The following is a 19,850-nucleotide window of genomic DNA, read 5'->3' on the forward strand; positions in this document are numbered from 1 at the left end:
ATATTTGTAGTGTGCGAGTTTCAAGATGCGATTACGAACCTAAAAATAGAAAACGGAGAGAAAGAAAAAAAACACCCCATATATATATATATATATATATATATATATATAGAAAAGAGGATTTTACTTCATGGCATTTGAAGTAAAAGCATTTAAAATGTACACATACTAAAACTAAACTACAAGCTAGATCAGAAATTTAAGATCACAGCACAACCATAAGCTCATTAACATATCCCCACCCTCATTTGCAACATCTATTCAGTATTCAGCAACCAGACCCGCCCTGATTAATGACAACGTAAATTATGTTAGTATGCAAAGTTTAGCCATCATAAGTGGTCAACATACTAGTACGTTTTACTGTATATGCACTCAAAAATATTTAGCCCCTTATTTAAGATTTATGAATATAATATAATATAATATAATATAATATAATATAATATATGCATGCATTTTTACATATGCATTTTTATATATGCATATATATTATATAAAATTAACTGATTCAATTTACTTGTTTTCAAAATTAACATTTTTATAGTATGCCGATTCTATCAGATTTGAATAAACGCATATTAAAAATATGATTTAAATAAAATCAAATAGATGCAAACACTAAATAATACACTATAACAGGAGTGTGCATACATAATTTTGACTAAAAAAAAAAAAAAAAAAAAAAAAAAAAACTAAATCCATGAGTAAGAAAAGTGATACTGAAAAAAAAAAAAAAAAAAAACCTAATCCATGAGTAAGAAAAGTGATACTGAAAAAAAAAAAAAAAAAAAAAAACCTAATCCATGAGTAAGAAAAGTGATACTGAATTTATAAAAAAAAAAAAAAAAAAAAAAAAAAGTTTCAAATTAGAAGTTGACAAAAGCAACCGTATTCTGCTTTTGGTTCAGGCTGTAAAACAGTTCTGCCCAACAAACACAGACATGCTGACAGCACCTTATTTTTTCATTCATATTTATTTCAGCACAAACACTGGGTTTCTGAGAACCCTTGGCTTCGCACATGTACGCGGAGCCCGAAACAACGCGCCGCTGCCAGCCCGGCTCCTCCAGCTTACACTACACACATTCACCATTCTCTCCGAGTTTCACCTCACGCTTCTACATATTCATGAAACACTTGAGTTTTCCTCGCATGTGTTTCTGGGGCGCCTTATGGAGCGGCACACGGTTATTCCAGAGCGATGACCTCACCCTCCTACAGGAAATGCAGATGATGTTCTCACTGCTGGGAGGCGACCATATGGTTTATACGATGCATTGTTTTAATCTCGCTCACTCACAGGGGCTGGAAAGAGGAGGCTTGTTGGTGGAGTTATCAGAGGATTTCGTCCAGGATGTGGTGCGGATGCAAAAACGCCAGCGGACATTAGACATTGCTTTAAAGTTAATGTTTTCGGTTGGGAAAACGACCCTGGAACACAATCGCTTTGCACAATACAGTTTTACACCTCATAATTCTCTCGTGGGTCATGTTTTCCCACTTGAATCTGCTGTGAAATAACCTAGTTAATTTGTTTAGGTAAATACAGTGACCACAGCTGGTTAGCATTATGGGCGGCACTGATTGCATTTAATTGGTTTATTCTAGTACTGGGTGATATGGCTAATATAATAACCTTTTTACATATTCACTATCAATATTTATTACAATATTCATAAGGTCAAACCATTAATGGTGAATGCATTCCACGTTTGTTAGACCTCACGAATGAACGTCGTTTACATAAATTTACCATCAAAAATAGTGTCTAAATGAACAAATTCATTAAACTTTAACTTAAATGTAAACAAATTTTAAAAAAATTATAATTTACAAAAAAAAAAAAAAAAAAGCCTTTAACACTCTGAGGTCTAAAAACGCGCCGGCGCGTTTTGCAGGTTTTTTTTCACATTGCAGCAAAACAGACTTAAAATACTCTGTCATTTTTTGTCATAGAGCCATAAGCAATACATCAATTGAAACTATAGAATATCTCCTTTTATTTGTATACACTCAGAGTAAAAACAAAATGTTGTGCTTTTTGTAAAATAAAGAAAACTAACATGATGCGTGATCTCTCATCTCCCTCTGAACGAAGTCCAATCTGATAGTTCTCAGAAAATGAAGTGTAACTTAGTGAATACTAATCACAAAAAATTCATACTTATGTCTAACAAAACATTGAAATGTCAGGTTTTAAATCGTGCAAGTCAAATCGAAAACAAACATTCTGTGTTTATGTAATCTGTATGAAAAGAGAGCCATGTCAGAAGTCCGTGATTCAGCTCATTACCCACTAATGCGGCCACGCCCACGGAGCCAGCGCTATTCACAGGCAAATTCAGAGACAACACATGCATTCATCATCTCAATCGTGTATTTATTGCCTTGAAAATTGTTTATCTGGATGAAAAAGCCATGGTTAGCGATCTCTGGAAGACATTCAGTAAATTCCTGTTTGTTTTCTTCTATTGATAAGTTTTAAGTGAGTTTTTGTTTCTTTAGCGCCCTCCGGCTGTAGTATGAATTGGTAAACACCATTCATGGAATATCATCTTCTTCTTAGGTGAATTTGTGGACTAAAATGCACAGAGCGCCCTCCGGCTGCAGTATGAATTGCAAACACCAGCGCTCATAGAGATAACAATGAATATTAAATAAAAAATAACTCCTCTGTATAGAAAATTGACATAAACATATGAGAATCCTATATTTCTCCAAATGTGCATGCTTTTAAACTAAAAGCCTATATTCAGACTCTTTGCATCACAGAAATACATTATATTTTTAAAGTATAATATAAAACCATTATTTTATATTGTAATAAAATTTTTCTGTATGTTTCATATACCATGATGAGCTTGAGACATCACAGAAGTTTTTTTTCACAGCCTACCTGACTGAAATGCCTCATTAATATGCAAGTCTTTTCAGGTCATTACTATTCAATTCTTTTGTCTTCACAGGTGAGAATGAGCCATTATTCATGGAGATTCACGCCTCCTCGCATACCGTGTTTCTTGGCAAAAAGTGTCTTACAAAAACTAAATCAGTATATTGTTATAAATGAAAGAGTAGTCAGCATAATTTTTACATAATTTTGAAGCAAAAACTCTAGTCTACAACCTTCAATACCCAAAAGTCTTGTGAACACAGATTTAATATACTTTTATTGGCCTTATATCAGTGACTTAAGTTTTTTGTTTTTTCAGTAACCACGCATAAACGTTATTCCTTCAAAAACACAAACATGTACACACATGTTCCTCACATATTATGGTAGCCTAGTTTGTGCTGAATACAGTGTAATGACACTTGTGTCATTAATATGTTTATGAACAACTGAAAAAAGCACAAATGTCAGGGCATGTCAAAACTTCTCCAGGCCCCAAATCAGCCTCAGACTCCAGAGGGTTAATAGTACAATTTCCACAATAGTAATACATTTGTCGTCATTTCTTCGTTAAACCGAACTTGTAGCAACATGAAGATTTATCAGTATTGATTTATTATTATTATAATATTGATTTATCACCCATTCCTAGGATTCTGTTTAAGACATAAATAAATGACCTTAAAAGTGACCCTATGATATCATTTGACTCATTTTGGCCTAATTTTTGGAGCTAAAGTTTATTTTAAAAGCAAAAGTGGTGTTTTACAAGCATTAAAACATGTTAGAGTTTACAGAGATTGTGTAGCTGTGGCATTGGCATATTAATTAGATAAAGATTTGTTGGTTTAACTTTAAGTTTCCCATTTGCCTTAATTTTGAGTTCACTGAAATTAAAAATTTGAGTTAATACAATGAAGGCGATTGGTTTAATCAACAGAAACACAAAATATGTTATCTGAACCACATTAATTATCCAAGTTGATTTGACTAAAAAAATAAAAAATAAAAAATAAAATTAAAAAAAAAAAAAAAAAAAAAAAATGTTGTGATAAGAAATAATGAACTTTTTTTTTTTAAGTGTATGTGGTGTCCAAAATCAGGCCAAAACTTGACAAACGACACCACAGAGTCACTTTCAGGTCATTTATTGAACGAGTGAGTTCCTAAAACCGAACTATATACCAACTAGCATCTACGTTTACAAAGCAACAACAAGACAAACTACTATTGCACACAATAAAGTACTGTTTTGATGAGGGTGGAGTATAATTAGAGGGATTCAATAAAGACCAAAGGCGGTTCAAGAAGCTCCTTATTAAATCATTGAAACTGAAGAAGAAAAGGGAATATAATCTTGCCACAGCTTTTAAAGTTATTGTTTTGAGTTCCCATATACGGTCGTGTTCAATCCTGTCTAGACTCAAGAAGATCTGGGTGGGATCTAGTTTGGGTTCATCAAAAGGTACCGACATATAGATGCACTAAAGGTTGTTCATTGCTAGAAGGTTTTTCTAGCCAATCACTGCGACCATGTGACCTCCACTGTCTGGACTCCTATTTGCAGTTGCATGAAGTTAAACATGAAATCATCAACAATCGGCATTGATGTCGCCTCAAAACATCAACTCTCATTGGAAATGCCTCACTTTTGCTTGCTTTGCCAGTGCAAATTGCATCTCACGACTCTGTTAAACATAAAAGAAAAAGGTTTGGGGTTGCTTCACTAAGTGAATAGAAATTGATACCTCACCTGAAATTCTTCTTCAGGTTGGCTTCATACTCTCCTGTCAGAGTCTTCAATTACATCTTAACAATTGCATGACAAAGAACCCAATAAAACGCACAGAAAACCTACTACTGAGCACTCAGTATCTGAGCAGATCCTTGGCTGGCTTTTGCAAACAGTAGCACAAGAGAGCCTGCAAAAGCAGAACCTACCGGTGGCCGTCTCAGGTTACCCACTTGGAGCCGGACACACAAAAGCTCTTGTATGAAAGCGAGTGTAATCTCAGAAAGTGTCTTTTGTAGGAGCTGGAGGTGAAGAATAAAAGACAAGAGGAGGTAGAAACCGGCAGAACTCTCCGTGACACTGAGAAAGGGTGTCTTGAACACCCGAATGACATTTCTCATGGTCGTAAAAGGCCTTTTTCATGCGTGGAAATGAGTTATTCAAAACCCGGACGAGCGAGTCTGCTACGGGTCTCGATGTAGAACAGCAAATTACTTTTTCTTGCAATAAAATAGCATGTTAAATTAACAAAACAAGTAAACGAGCATTTAAGGTAATGAGAAAGTCCAAATCTTTTGTAAAGTCCAAATGTCTAAACTTGCCTCAATGCACAAAAAAAGGCTTTGAAGCTTTTTTACACATCTGAAGTCATCCAGGCGGAGGCGAGCCAAAGTAAATAACACAGTAGGCAGGAAATCTGTGTAACCGTTCGCAAATCTTTTGACTTACTGCTCGGTGACAAACAGCAGTGAAAACACACATAGCAACAGAAAAACGACTGGCCTTTTGGGTCGCTTCCAAACAAGCAGATTGCATTTCTATAGGATTCTTTGTTTTCCCGTTTTATTTGCTCTCATAAAAATCCCCAGCACTCCCTGATCTGCCAGACATGTCTGAACTGTAAATCAAACACTAGCTCTGGTACCTTCCACCAGGCAATACGACCGAGTATACAAGCACAGAAACACTGGCTCCTGACCAAGGGTCAAGACTTCAAGATTTGAAGGAATTCTGCTTGATATTTTTCTTAGGATGCACTTTCAATGCCATTTAAAGTTGCTTTCAGCTCAAGTGCATTGCAAGTAACCTTTTTGACCTTTTAAACTAGCAGTCACTAAACAACTCCTGAAGCGGTCATTGCTTAAATCACTTCAAAATGATGTATACCCTCGAATTGGGGGCACATGTTTCTTGAGCAGCAAATCAGCGTATTAGAATGATTTCTGAAGGATCATGTGACACTGAAGACTGGAGTAATGATGCTGGAAATCAATAACATTTTAAAACACATTCAAAAATTTTAATTTGTAATAATATTTCACAATTACTGATTAATAAATTAATAAGAACAAAAAAAACAAAACACCTTTATCCTCTAAGCTCCTTCATTTTTGGATCACACTTTTTTTTCTTCTCCCCCAGGAAAATCAATGTAATATATTTTTGTCCAATAATATTTTTTGGTTATTATTTAGAATTTTGAGGGGATTTTGTGATACTATGCAATATTTATACAATTTTTATTAGCAATTTTTTCCCCATTAAAATTCATGTAATAAAAAAATTATTTTACAATAAATGCAATATCTCAGATTAACACATCCGACTCATGTCCATGATTTTTTTGTGTGTTCACATAGCCAATGGAACCAAAGTCACCAAGTGTCATCCCATTCCGATGATGCAAAAAAAAAAAAAAAAAAATTAAATTCCCATGTCAGTCATTTTTGACTCCAAAGGTACCAAGTGTTACTTTATCTTTCGATCCTTTACCATATCCGAATCATGTCCATGATTTTTTTGTGAGTTCACTAAGCTAATGCAACAAAAGACACCAAGTTTCATCCCATTCCAATAAAGCAAAAAAAAAAAAAAAAAAAAAAAAAATTCAATTAATTTCCTATCCCGGTCATTTTTGACCACGAAGGTACCAAGTATTACTTGTTTCGACCCTTTAACATTTCTGAATCATGTCCATGATTTTTTTTGTTCGTTCACCTAGCTAATGCAATAAATGTCACCAAGTTTAATCCATTCCAAAGAAGCAAAAAATTAAAAATCAAAACATAAAATATTTTGGTCAGTTCAGGCCGAAGAGGCCCAGGCGGTTGATCAGTAGTGTATTCACTGCCTGCAAATGTACAACAATGAGAACATGGAAGAGATGTTTTGAATTAAGAATGACATCAGAGTCAAAGCATTTGAAAAATGTCTATGAAGAGGTTAAAATGCACTTCAGAGGAGCGTGGTTGTGCAAGCGGTAAGTCTCGATGAGCTCATTGCACAGTCTCAACACAGATGGCATGTTGGGAGAGTAAATTATTAACTTTAATCACACACTGACCCACTGCATGGGTCTAAAGAACAGCAGGACGGTGAAAGAACGAACAACACGTTGACAGAAGTGTTAATGTAATCCAGAAAACTGCAGCATTCATGTAGGAAACCAGACACGGCCAAACTTCTGCCTGTGAAAGAACACAGGTCACTTTAAGAAAGAGAAAATGCTTAGTCGTGACTCGTGCGTTGACGTCAGTTACATTGTTTGTTTCTTTCGCCGGTTACATTGGCCCCCGAAGGTCACAGCTTCATTACAAACAATGGAATCTGACCTTTGCTACCATGCAGATGGGAGAAGCATTTCCTGCGTTGACCTAAAAACATTCCTCTTTCGGTCTCTGTCAGGTTCAGGCTCGTGTGGTCAGACTTAACGTAATGGAAGATGTAAATGATGACAACGGCTAAAAATTAGACCGCAAGAGAAACCTGTGCAGACGGCGGTTGTTTTAGGCAACCTCATCTTCTCTGGCTCTCCTGCACTTTTAAACGCAGCGTGACTGAGAATATTATTGAAGAAGAGAGCTCTATAGCAACCCTGAAATATTTGCTCAAGGTCTCTCCTCTCAAAAGGTTTTGAAACATGTTCATTTTCCATGTTCTGGTTTCACTATTTGGACTGAGGGCAGTATCTGGGACGCATTACTGAAACTGTGATGCAATCGATTCTAGAGCAAGAATGTGAGATTTCTGCAACAGCAGCTTCTGGCATTAGTGTGAGAAATTGAACTCTTGGGGAGAAGAGACAGGCCATTGGTTAGTGTCGCATTAGTGAAGCCCCACATCTTGTTGCTTCTTTTAGACTCCAAAACAATAGCGAATTCCCCCAAGTTTCTAAGGAATGTACTACACAAATCCATGTGTGGATTCACCAGGTTTTCAGGTTCATGTTCAAGTAGGTTTCCTTCCGGCAGTTCCGCCCAACTAGCGTGGCTCTTCCTGGACTTCCTGTCAAAGCCGTTGTACTGTAGAGCGCAACAGTCAGGTTCCGGAAGTAAAAACTCCATTCATTTTCTCCATAAGGAAATTGATTTTTAATGGAGAACTTTAAGGTGATTTCAGAGGTTGTTAATTTTGTTGAAGTCACCCATTCGCATTATTTCAACTTGTTTTCAAAATCATCATGTTTAACAGCTGAATTCTTGGTGAAAAACTGCATATATTTTGCAATACATTTTAAATATTTTGTTTAGATCTAAATCAACATCTTTAAAGGGATTATTTCAGTTCAGAATTAAAATTTCCTGATAATTTACTCACCCCCATGTCATCCAAGATGTTCATATCTTTCTTCAGTCGAAAAGAAATTAACTTTCCAGGATTTTTCTCCATATAGTGGACTTCAATGGACTCCAAATGGTTGAAGGTCCAAATGTCAGTTTCAGTGCAGCTTCAAAGAGATTTAAATGATACCAGACGAGGAATAAGAGTCTTATCTAGCGAAACCAAAATAAAAATTATATACTTTTTAAACCACAAATGCTCATCTTGCACTGCTCTACGATGTGCCACGCATTAAGTTATCATGTTGGAAAGGTCACGCGTGACGTAGGCGGAAGTACCTAACAAGTGTTTACAAAGCGAACGTGCAAAGACCAAGTCAAACAGCCTTTAAAACAACGTCGGATTTTAAGGTTGGAGGAGAAAAAGAGATGGAGTTTACCTTGCAATTCTGTCGACGTCATGCGTGACCTTTCCAACGTGATTACGTAGTGCGTGGTGCATCACAGAGCAGTGCAAGATGAGCATTTGAGGTTAAAAAGTATATAAATTTTTATATTTTTCAGAAAACGACTGATGGTTTCTCTAGATAAGACTCTTATTCCTCGTCTGGGATCATGTAGAGCTCTTTGAAGCTGCACTGAAACTGACATTTGGACCTTCAACCCGTTAAACCCCAGTGAAGTCCACTATATGGAGAAAAATCCTGGAATGTTAATTTCTTTTCGACTGAAGACAGAAAGACATGAACATCTTGGATGACATGGGGGTGAGTAAATTATCAGGAAATTTTAATTCTGAACTGAAATAATCCTTTAAATGAGTAGGTTATTTTTTTTCTCCATTGTTTTTAATTGTATTGTCATTTGCAATGCTTCACTGGATTGTAGTTCTTTTCCTCACTAAAGCTGTGAAGTTTGTCTGATTTTCAAATACTTTTTTGCTTCAAATAAAAGTTTGTATAAAAGTCTCCTCATAGCTAGTTGGTTTGGTTTATGGCTTATGACTTTAAATCCTTACGGCAAAAAAATCCGGAACCAACGGCACTGAAAATCCCTCATAACCTTAATTAGCTGCAGAATTTACAATTATGCATTTAGCAGATGCTTTTATCCAAAATAACTTACAAAAGTAATTTATCAGAAAGCTTTGGTTTGTTGGACAACTAGATCGGAAAGCTAGAGTAGATGAGAAATGCAGAGGAGAAAAATAAGTTATTTTTTCATGAGTTTGTGAATAATAAAATCAATTAGATATGTTTCATTCTTTAAAGATGCCATCGAACGTTTTTTTTTTGTTGTTGTTTTTTTTTTACAAGATGTAATATAAGTCTAAGGTGTCCCCTGAATGTGTCTGTGAAGTTTCAGCTCAAAATACCCCATAGATTTTTTTTAAATAATTTTTTTAACTGCCTATTTTGGGGTATCATTAGAAATGCGCCGATTCAGGGCTGCTGGCCCTTTAATTGCTCGTGCTCTCCGCCCCCCCCAGAGCTCTCGACTATCATTGCATAAACAAAGTTCACACAGCTAATATAACCCTCAAAATGGATCTTTACAAAGTGTTCGTCATGCAGCATGTCTAATCGTGCAAGTATGGTATTTATTTGGATGTTTACATTTGATTCTGAATGAGTTTGATAGTGCTCCGTGGCTAAAGCTAACATTACACACTGTTGGAGAGATTTATAAAGAATGAAGTTGTGTTTATGAATTATACAGACTGCAAGTGTTTAAAAATGAAAATAGTGACGGCTCTTGTCTCCGTGAATACAGTAAGAACCGATGGTAACTTTAGCCACATTTAACAGTACATTAGCAACATGCTAACGAAACATTTAGAAAGACAATTTACAAATATCACTAAAAATATCATGATATCATGGATCATGTCAGTTATTATTGCTCCATCTGCCATTTTTCGCTATTGTTCTTGCTTGCTTACCTAGTCTGATGATTCAGCTGTGCACAGATCCAGACGTTAATACTGGCTGCCCTTGTCTAATGCCTTGAACATGAGCTGGCATATGCAAATATTGGGGGCGTACATATTAATGATCCCGACTGTTACGTAACAGTCGGTGTTATGTTGAGATTCGCCTGTTCTTCGGAGGTCTTTTAAACAAATGAGATTTACATAAGAAGGATTAAACAATGGAGTTTGAGACTCACTGTATGTCATTTCCATGTACTGAACTCTTGTTATTCAACTATGCCGAGGTAAATTAAATTTTCAATTCGATGGCACCTTTAACTGTCATTTTCAGAATAATCTGCTGATGGGAATCTCTTATATACAGTCAGTTTAACATGAATGTCAAAACAGTGTCTTCCTCGGTGTGTTTGTGTGTTAAAGGGCAGTCTAAGGCCAGCAGCAGCTCTACACTGATCCAGTACAACAAGTTCTGAGAGTCTGGCTTTGTTGTGTACAAATCAGTGCTGCATCTGAGAACGGGTCGGATAACTTTGGGAAAACTAGTGAGGTCACTCACATGGAGGCTTTTCTTAGCTGCATTCACCTGCTGCACAGACGAGCCAACATTATAGTGCGACAATAATAAATAAAATCAATTTAAAGAAATAAGTTAAGGGACGAGTCAGGATGCTTGAACACAATATAGGGCTGAACTATTTGGGCAAAAAAAAAAAAAAAAAGCAAAAAAAGCTCCAGGTTTGCTATACTAGTTTATAAGGATGCACAATTTGGCTCAAAATGATGTGGTTTTATCATCAATGCATCATCTCTCCTGTATCCAAAATATTCCCAAACCACAGATGTTGATGTTTTTTGTTTTTTGGCCAAGTCCTTATTCAGCCTTGAATTCATCTTCCCTGTTTCTGTGCTTTCTTCCATGTCATAACAGTAAACCCACTCTGTTCTGTTCTCGCACTAGGGTCCTGTTTCCACCTGGTATTAAGATGTGCTTTGATTGATTTCAGCTACGTCTGGAAGTGGTCGAAAGTGGACAAGCTCGAAGCGTTTTACACCTCGTTTACACCTCTATTTAGCGTCATCCACTTGTGACCTAATTGACCAAAATGCATTTTAAAGGAGTGGTTGACTATGATTTCACTTTTTTAACTTTAGTTAGTGTGTAATGTTGCTGTTTGAGCATAAACAACATCTGCAAAGTTACGACGCTCAAAGTTCAATGCAAAGGGAGATATTTTCTTTTATAGAAATCAATATGGCTGGTAGGGACTACAATGAGCTTCTTCCAGGGTTGGTGACATCACAAACCCCAAAATTTACATAAACCCCGCCCCCAAGAACACACAACAAAGGGGGTGAGGCCATGTTGGGCTGCTTTAGAGAAGAGGAAGAGTTGTTGTAGTAGAGTGTTGCATCATTTTACGCTGGACTGCTTCACAAACGAGGGTCAATTCAACACAAAAGATGGACATGACGGCACATGCTAGTGGATGAGTTGAATCAACTCCACAGCAACTACATAAATTTATCCACTAACCATTCAGAAACGTCTAAAAGTTGTAACTTCTTCCTGAGTCTCTCCATCAGTGTCGACTCCGGTTTGAACAATGTAAGGCTGAACACCGTTACTGACCATCCTCATTTTGGCTGCGTGAGATTCTCCAGCTTTGTTGTTGTTGAGCTGTTAAAGCTCCGCCCTCTTCTGGAAAGGGGGCGGGGAGCAGCAGCTCATTTGCATTTAAAGGGACACACACAAAAACAGTGTTTTTGCTCACACCCAAATAGGAGCAAATTTGACAAGCTATAATAAATGATCTGATCTGAAACTTCACAGACACATTCTGGAGACACCAGACTTGTATTATATCTTGTAAAAGGAGCATTAGATTTAGGTGCGCTGCGTTCAGATTGCACACCGAGGGGGTTGGCCTTGGAAAATTGTGCTTTCTGCAAACAGCCTCAATGGTAGTGATCCCAAACAAATACTGATATTTACAGACATTGTTGCTTCAAACCCAAATCCAAGCTAGAAACTCAGAGTCTTTTGTCTGAAGAGCACGTCCACACCCTGAACATTTGATCCGCTCATACAGCTGCCTGTCAGAACAACTCCTGAAAACGTTCACTTACAGAGCGAAAGAAACAAATGCATGTTGATACGGCTGTGATTCATGGTAACCGAAACCCTTCCGCAGCAATTCATCCCACAAGCTCCCAAAATCCTTCATTTGAGCTGCTGCAGGTTTCCTATAGGCCGCTGAGATCAGAATAAAGCCAAGAGGGAACGGTTTAAACGAATGAGGAAAAACTCAGAGGGAGCTGCAACTTAAGACGAGCAAACCTTTGGCTCACCCGCACCGTTCCCGCTACTGTTTGCATAGCGTGAAGATACGGCATCTGACAGCCGACCGCTGACCGGCGGCAATCACAGACACGCTCTGTTCTGGGCATCGGGAGGGACGAGAGGCGGCGATGGAAATAAAATGAGAACCTGGTAACCACCTCAGACTCGTAGAGAAACATCTGATGCTTTCCACTGGCCGTTCGACAAACCAAAGATCATTTAGAGACAAACGGACTTGAGCGAAACATAATGAGAGGAGACAATCCAACCCGCAAGAACCGACTTAAATTGTTTGTTTCGTTCCGATTCATTTTTATAGATCTACAATGGATTAAACATGATCCTGAAAAAAAAAAAAAAAAAAAAAAAAAAAAAAGTATGAAGCATAATACGAAATTAAACCATAATTAAATGCTACTCAAAAACAGGCCGAACAAATTTCTTTCAACTCTCTGGTGGGGAACCTGGCACTCAGAACGACCACAGTCGAAACCGGTTTTTAATAATGCGCTTTTCCATCAGGCTTTGCCCTGGGAACACTTTCAGACGTCTTAATTTGCTCTGAATTTCTCAGAGGGGAAGTTTTAAATCTTGAGCGACTCGGACCACTTCGGCTTTGGATGTCAGCTCATGTGTGACTAAGTCCTTCACGAATGCACTCCAAAAATCCCCGACCTAGTCTTACCGGCAACAAACAAGCTAACATTAAAATGCAACAAAACTACATTTTAACCTTCTTCTGCCGCTGTTGTCAAACTCCCTGTGGTTTTCCACCAAAACAAAAGCACAATTTATTTCCAAATGTTAAATAAGATTAATTTTAATAATATTTTAATTTTACAGTTGTACTGTAAAATTTATTTAATTTACTTGTTTATTTGTTTATTTATTTATTTAGTATTTATTTATAATATTCTTATAATATTTCACTATAATTCAAACAAGCATTTAATAAATAAGTTAATTTCTCATTTTATTTATTTCTTAATGTTCATTTTTTTTTACATTAAAATATAAAAAAAGGTGATAATAATAACAATAATAACAACAATAACAACAATATCATTAATTATAATTATAATATTTGGCCAAAAAATTGCCATTTATATATCAACATGACTATGTAACAATAAATAATAAATATTATTTTTTATTTTTATTAGTAATACAAATAAAATAAATAAAACATTTTTATTTTATTAATAATACATAATAATAAATATAATAATAATAATAATAATAATAAATAATATTTATTGTTACATAGTCATGCTGATATATAAATCACAGTTTTTTGCCTATTATTATTATTATTATTATTTCTTAAAATAATAATACGTTGACGTTTTATAATTATTTATTTTTTATTATTTTTATTATTTATTTGTATTATTTTTATTATTATTTATTTATTTATTTTTTATTATTATTATTATTTTATTATTATAATTTTTATTATTATTATTATTATTATTATTATTATTATTATTATTATTATTATTATTATTATTATTATTATTATTATTATTATTATTATTAAAAAATGGTCAGTTTTTTATTTTACATAGAATTATAATTATCACCTTTTTTTATATTTATTTTTATTATTTTTTATTTATTTATTTATGCATTTATTTATTTTATTATTAATATTTTTTTTTATATATCAAAATGTTAAGGGTATAGTTACATCATTATCATAATATATTTGGCCAAAAACTGATTTATGTACAACAATATGACTATGTAACAATAAAAATAACAATAACAATAATAATATTGAATTTTTTTTTTTTTTTAATCAATTTTTGGTCCAAAATTTTGCAGCCACAATTTAAGGTATTACTCAAGTCCAAAGCATATATACACGCATTAAACCTCCTCAGTGAGACCCAAAACGTGACCAAACTGAAAAAAAAGCTTGTGTTTATGCAGAGCTCTTCTGTGCAGATTAAAGTCTGAATCTGTCGGTGTTGATCTCAGAGGGAGGCTGCGGTGTCTTGTGGTTGCTGTTGTGATTAAAGGACATTAAACAGCAGTGAATTCCACGAGCATGACCGCTCCGCCCGGAGAATCCTATGCGTTTAGGTTGAGAGCAGAAGATGAGAGCGGGAACATCTTCCAGGGTCATCAAGCCTCTCTAACAAGCCGTCGCGGAGTTGCTAAGTTTGGACGTCAGTTTCGATTCCAGAAGTGAGCTGAACTCTTGTAGGAGCTCAAACGGTATAAACTGCATGCTAAAATATCATCAAATGTCTGCTAAGTGAACGTGCATCACCAAGCACAGACAGGAAGACGACGCTTAATCATTCAGCACAAACCAACTAATGAGGTCACATGATGGTCACTAAGGGTTCAAGCATGTCCTCACCTCTCTCTAATGGAAAACTAACAGCGAACAACCCTAAAGACACTTTCATCACCGCCAGCATGACTTCATTCACATCTTACGGCCGTCACTTCCCTCCAACTGTGGAAAAATCAGGACAAATGTCAGAGCAGAATCACAGTTAACTGACTGACTCAGAAAGAACCGCCCTCACAACATCAATCGAGCCACTGGGTCTAATTTTAGGGGCGGCTGAAGACCACATGATGATCAAAGACGTATTCTGGAATGAATTGATACGGTATGGAGCGATCATGTCAAACCACACTTGTGCGGGCCTGGGGGAGCAAAGAAAAGACACATAGGAGGATTGAAATGATGTGGCGACTGGTTAGAAACATGCCAATACTAGGACTACGAACTGTGCAATCTGTGCAAAACAAGTCCAGCTCTTCATCTGACCGCTCCAATTAGTCCTTGTCTTTCACATCGGAGAGAGAAACAAAAACACACACAAATGTAATCCTGTGAGATTTACGGTCAAAACACCAGACGGTGTGACCTTTTGTATTTATTTATCTGCGGGTTCTCACCCATCCCTGAACACGTCTGCCCTTTGAAACTGTGGAAAGTCTGGGCACTGCCCCTCACGATAACACTCAACCTTTCCAAGCGCATCTATTTATGCATCTTTCAAAACGCCCATGCACAGTTTCTGGACAGGAAGATACCGTCAGTCAGGAAGCGTCTGTGCAAATCCAAAACTAGAGGTTCTACACACACGTCCTGTGGACATGAGTAATGAACTATTTTGAAAAGGTGTAAAAACAGCATTAGGAAGAATTCAGTGTGTTTAAATGACTCATGAGGAATCAAATGAGCCTAAATCAGTAAGACAAACACACTACAAAAAAAACAAACTAAGTTTCAGAACTCAAAAAAACTTCCTCCAATGTCCAAAAAAGATTTTTTACTGAAACTAAACTTCAAAAATGACTCTGTATGAACTTTGTTAAATCTACATGAACTGTTAAAACACACAGATGATGTGTCAACACGAGCGCCATTTAAACACAACATTAAATATACACAATTAAATAATATTTTTAAATATTTTAGTTATTTTATGTTATTATAAACAATATACACTCAATTAAAAAATATTTAAAATTTTTTTATTGTTATATTTTATAATATATTATAAAACATTTAAAAAAAATATACACAATTAAATTTAAATATTTTAGTTATATTATTTTATTATATTATTATAAAAAATAAAGACAATTAAATAATATCTTAATATTTTATAGTTATTTTATAATATATATCATCATCAACATTAAATATACATGCAATTAAAAAATATTTGAAAATATTTTAGTTATTTTATGTTATTATAAACAATATACACTCAATTAAAAAATATTTTATTTTTTATTGTTATATTAAAAAAAATATACAATTACATTTTAATATTTTAGTTATATTTTATTATATTATTATAAAAAAATAAAGACAATTAAATAATATCTTAATATTTTATAGTTATTATATATATATATATATATATATATATATATATATATATATATATATATATATATATATATATATATATATATATATATATATATATCTCATCAACATTAAATATACATGCAATTAAAAATATTTTAAAATATTTTAGTTGTATTATTTTATAATATATTATTGTAAACATTAAAAATATTCACAATTAAATAATATTTTAAAATATATATATATATATATATATATATATATATATATATATATATATATATATATATATATATATATATATATATATATATATATATATATATATATATATATATATATATATATATATATATATATATATATATATATATATATATATATATATATATATATATATATATACACACACACACACTCTGGATATAAAAAAAAAAATATATTACCCCCTGCATATATAATTTTTTTTTTTTAAATTAAATTGAACATATCGTAAAAAAAATAAAAAAAAAATATATATCTTCTTTTATTGGAAAATTAAACATTTTAATCAAACTCTGATATGTTTTTGACGGATGAGATAATGTATGTGTGTGAGAACAATGTTTGATTTTTTGGGTAATTATAAAACGTGCTGGAGACATACGAAATGCTTTCTTTATACTCATTTTATGGAATGAAGTTTAATTTGTGACTTAAATAAATAACATGTCATGCTGACGATGTTTTTACCAGGAAAGAAGTGGTTCATTATTGCAGTGATTAACTGCTGCCGGACATATAACATGCTAGAAACATAATCATCACTGCAATAATGATCCAGTCATAGACTGTGAAATTTTATTTATTTATTTATTTTTTGGCCAGGCAGTGTATATAAAATTTTTTTTAAAAATTGTCACAAAACCAAACTTGCAGCCAGTGTATAAGCACCGTGCAAAGGGGCAGCATCACAAACAGACCACTGAAAATATGACAGTTTCTGGCACAAAAAATAAAAATGCACCAGTATCTTATGCACCTTTAAATCTAAATTCAACTCACTCCCACTGTCCATGATGAATGGATAAGTCTGAGCTAGCTCACGGGTGACGAGTTATGACGTCACTGCATTATACGTCAAGCTCTCTAACAGACATCAAGCTCGGGAAAACTGCATGAAGAAGATGACGAAACTCCTAGAGCTCATCCTCCGCTTCTGAGACGAACGCTGAATGACACACAATAGGAAGTTTATCATATTTCATCATACATATGCAACCAGGCAAGAAATGCAAGGAAATCAGGTTGGGCGTTGTCATGACAATGTTTGCATGCATTTTGCTATGAGCAACTGATTGCCAAATACAGAGGAAACTTCCAGTGTCCCGACTGTACAGGTGATGATACACACTGTTCTGAGAATCAAGTGCGTATAAAACTGTAATCTACATAATCTCACAACATGAGAAACCCTGTACAAGCCACAGGTTGATGAATTTGGATCGGCTTCAAGAATGTCACAGGCCAGTGAAAGCTGTTTGGCACCAAACACACGGTTTTTAAACAAAAATCTTAATATTTAAGCCTCTGGAATCCTGAAATTCTCTGGATTTCTAAATCTTAATGAACACAAGAATGCAGTTAATGGTGCAACTTGCTCAGGTCAGTCCAAATAAGGGAATACAGCAGAGATAAGACGGATAATCAAATCAATAGACAATGGGCGGAGGTTATCTCTTATCTCCGGAGAATCAATCTCACCAGCTCTATGACATGCGCAAAATACTTTTGGGTTATGTTGCAACTTTGCAAACACACTTTAAAGATGTTGAGAAAGAGAAGGCTGGGAGGAGATTAAACTAAAGTATACCTAATGAATGAATGAATATAAATATCTATAAATAAATATAAATAAATAAATATAAGTACATATATAAATATACATGCATTTACATAAATATAAAATAAATATATAAATATAAAAATAAATAAAGATATAAATATAAATATATAAAAATAAGTTTAAAAATATGTAAATATTTATACAAGTATAAAATAAATAAAGATATAAATATAAAAATAAATATATAAAAATATATAAATATTTATACAAGTATAAAAATACATAAATATAAAAATAAATATATAAATAAAATAAATATATGAAAATAAAAATATATAAACATTTATACAAGTATAAAAATTATATATAAAAGTTTTAAAAAAAGTTTTAAACATGCATACTTTTTCACATACTGCATATCTTGAGGCGTCACTATATTTCACCAACAAAGTACCAAAAACTACAGTATTACCGGATTATTTTAGGGGTACTTCCATTGATTTGGTACCATGATCATGCAACTTGTATATATAAACCATAGTAAAATTAATGCATTAATTATAGAGCCATCTAAACCCATAAAAATGGTTCATGAATATGATCATTCTTCATCACCATATGATTGCAACTCTGTGAGATTGAGACAGATCATCTATGGTCATACTATGTTTTTACATGAACCAAATCATTGTACATAATAGAAATGCATGAATTTTAGTACTTTTATATACAGTATATCAACATACCATGGTATTACCATCCCTCAATGTGCTTTATTTTAAGCAAAAATGTAAATGTTGGTTCAAATTTATATCATATTGTAACTAAATACATTAATATGAATTAGTACGCCACAACTGACGCCATCACTGTAGTCACATCACCTTTATAAAGGCTGAACATGCATTTCAGCCACTTTCAATGAACTTTCCTCCACACTAGAGAGCAGATTGCACTCACCGATGGACACGAGCTTTATATTCTCCTTGTCCAGAAACTCGAGCGCCACAGACACGTTCTCCAGCTTCATCTGTCTGAAAGTGGGTCTGGCGTGGTATTTTCTGTACATCTTCTTCTGGCTGAGCACCTCGAGCAGCGCGATGAGTCGCAGTCCATCGCTCAGGTCCAGCTGCAGGTCCGCGACGCGTTTGTTGACGGTCTTCAGGTGCTCGTTACACCAGCGCGTAAACGTGTTCTGCTGGATCTTCTTCCACGGCGCGTCGTCCGCCAGGTCCTTCTCTGTGGCCGGCATGATGGTTTAATACTCGTATGTTGTCTGTTTAATAACTCTTGTTATGTCTGGTGTGTTTGTGCGGCGCGTGCGAGGTGTGTGTCGCTGCTTTGCGATCGTGCGCTCCTATATTCCGAACCCTTTCCCTCTCGTGGACGCGCCTGCGCGCTGTTTATATACGGCAAGCGGATGACTCCACCTGCGCCGCATCAAACCCAACCTGCATTTCTACAGCATGTTACAGCCCTTCTCTGCCCAATTAGATCAATAAAGTGAAAAGAAAATATATGATTAATAAAATAATAAACAAGACAAGACAAATAGGATTAGGCCTATTTCTTGTGTTTGCCCTTTATTTTTTATCAACGTATCTTAAAAAAAAATACAAATACATAATAAAATAATTATTGGAGGTTGAAGCCTAAACACATTTCTTATTGTTGTCTAGACAAATAATAACAATAAGGAAACAAATTAGACAA

The 19,850-nt window shown here is 34.5% G+C and overlaps 1 protein-coding gene across 1 annotated transcript in view; it reads right to left on the reverse strand.

The window, feature by feature from the left end:
* LOC125256713 (filamin-B) overlaps positions 1-19,533 on the reverse strand; it is a 90,048-nt gene extending 70,515 nt beyond the window's left edge. The window contains exon 1 of the mRNA XM_048172913.1: positions 19,098-19,533. Within this exon, the coding sequence (XP_048028870.1) occupies positions 19,098-19,389 (292 nt within the window). The 5' untranslated portion in view covers positions 19,390-19,533. The remainder of the gene's footprint in view (positions 1-19,097) is intronic.
* Between the last annotated feature and the right edge of the window lie 317 nt (positions 19,534-19,850).

Source organism: Megalobrama amblycephala, linkage group LG21, assembly GCF_018812025.1.
Source record: "Megalobrama amblycephala isolate DHTTF-2021 linkage group LG21, ASM1881202v1, whole genome shotgun sequence".
Lineage (NCBI taxonomy): Eukaryota > Metazoa > Chordata > Actinopteri > Cypriniformes > Xenocyprididae > Megalobrama > Megalobrama amblycephala.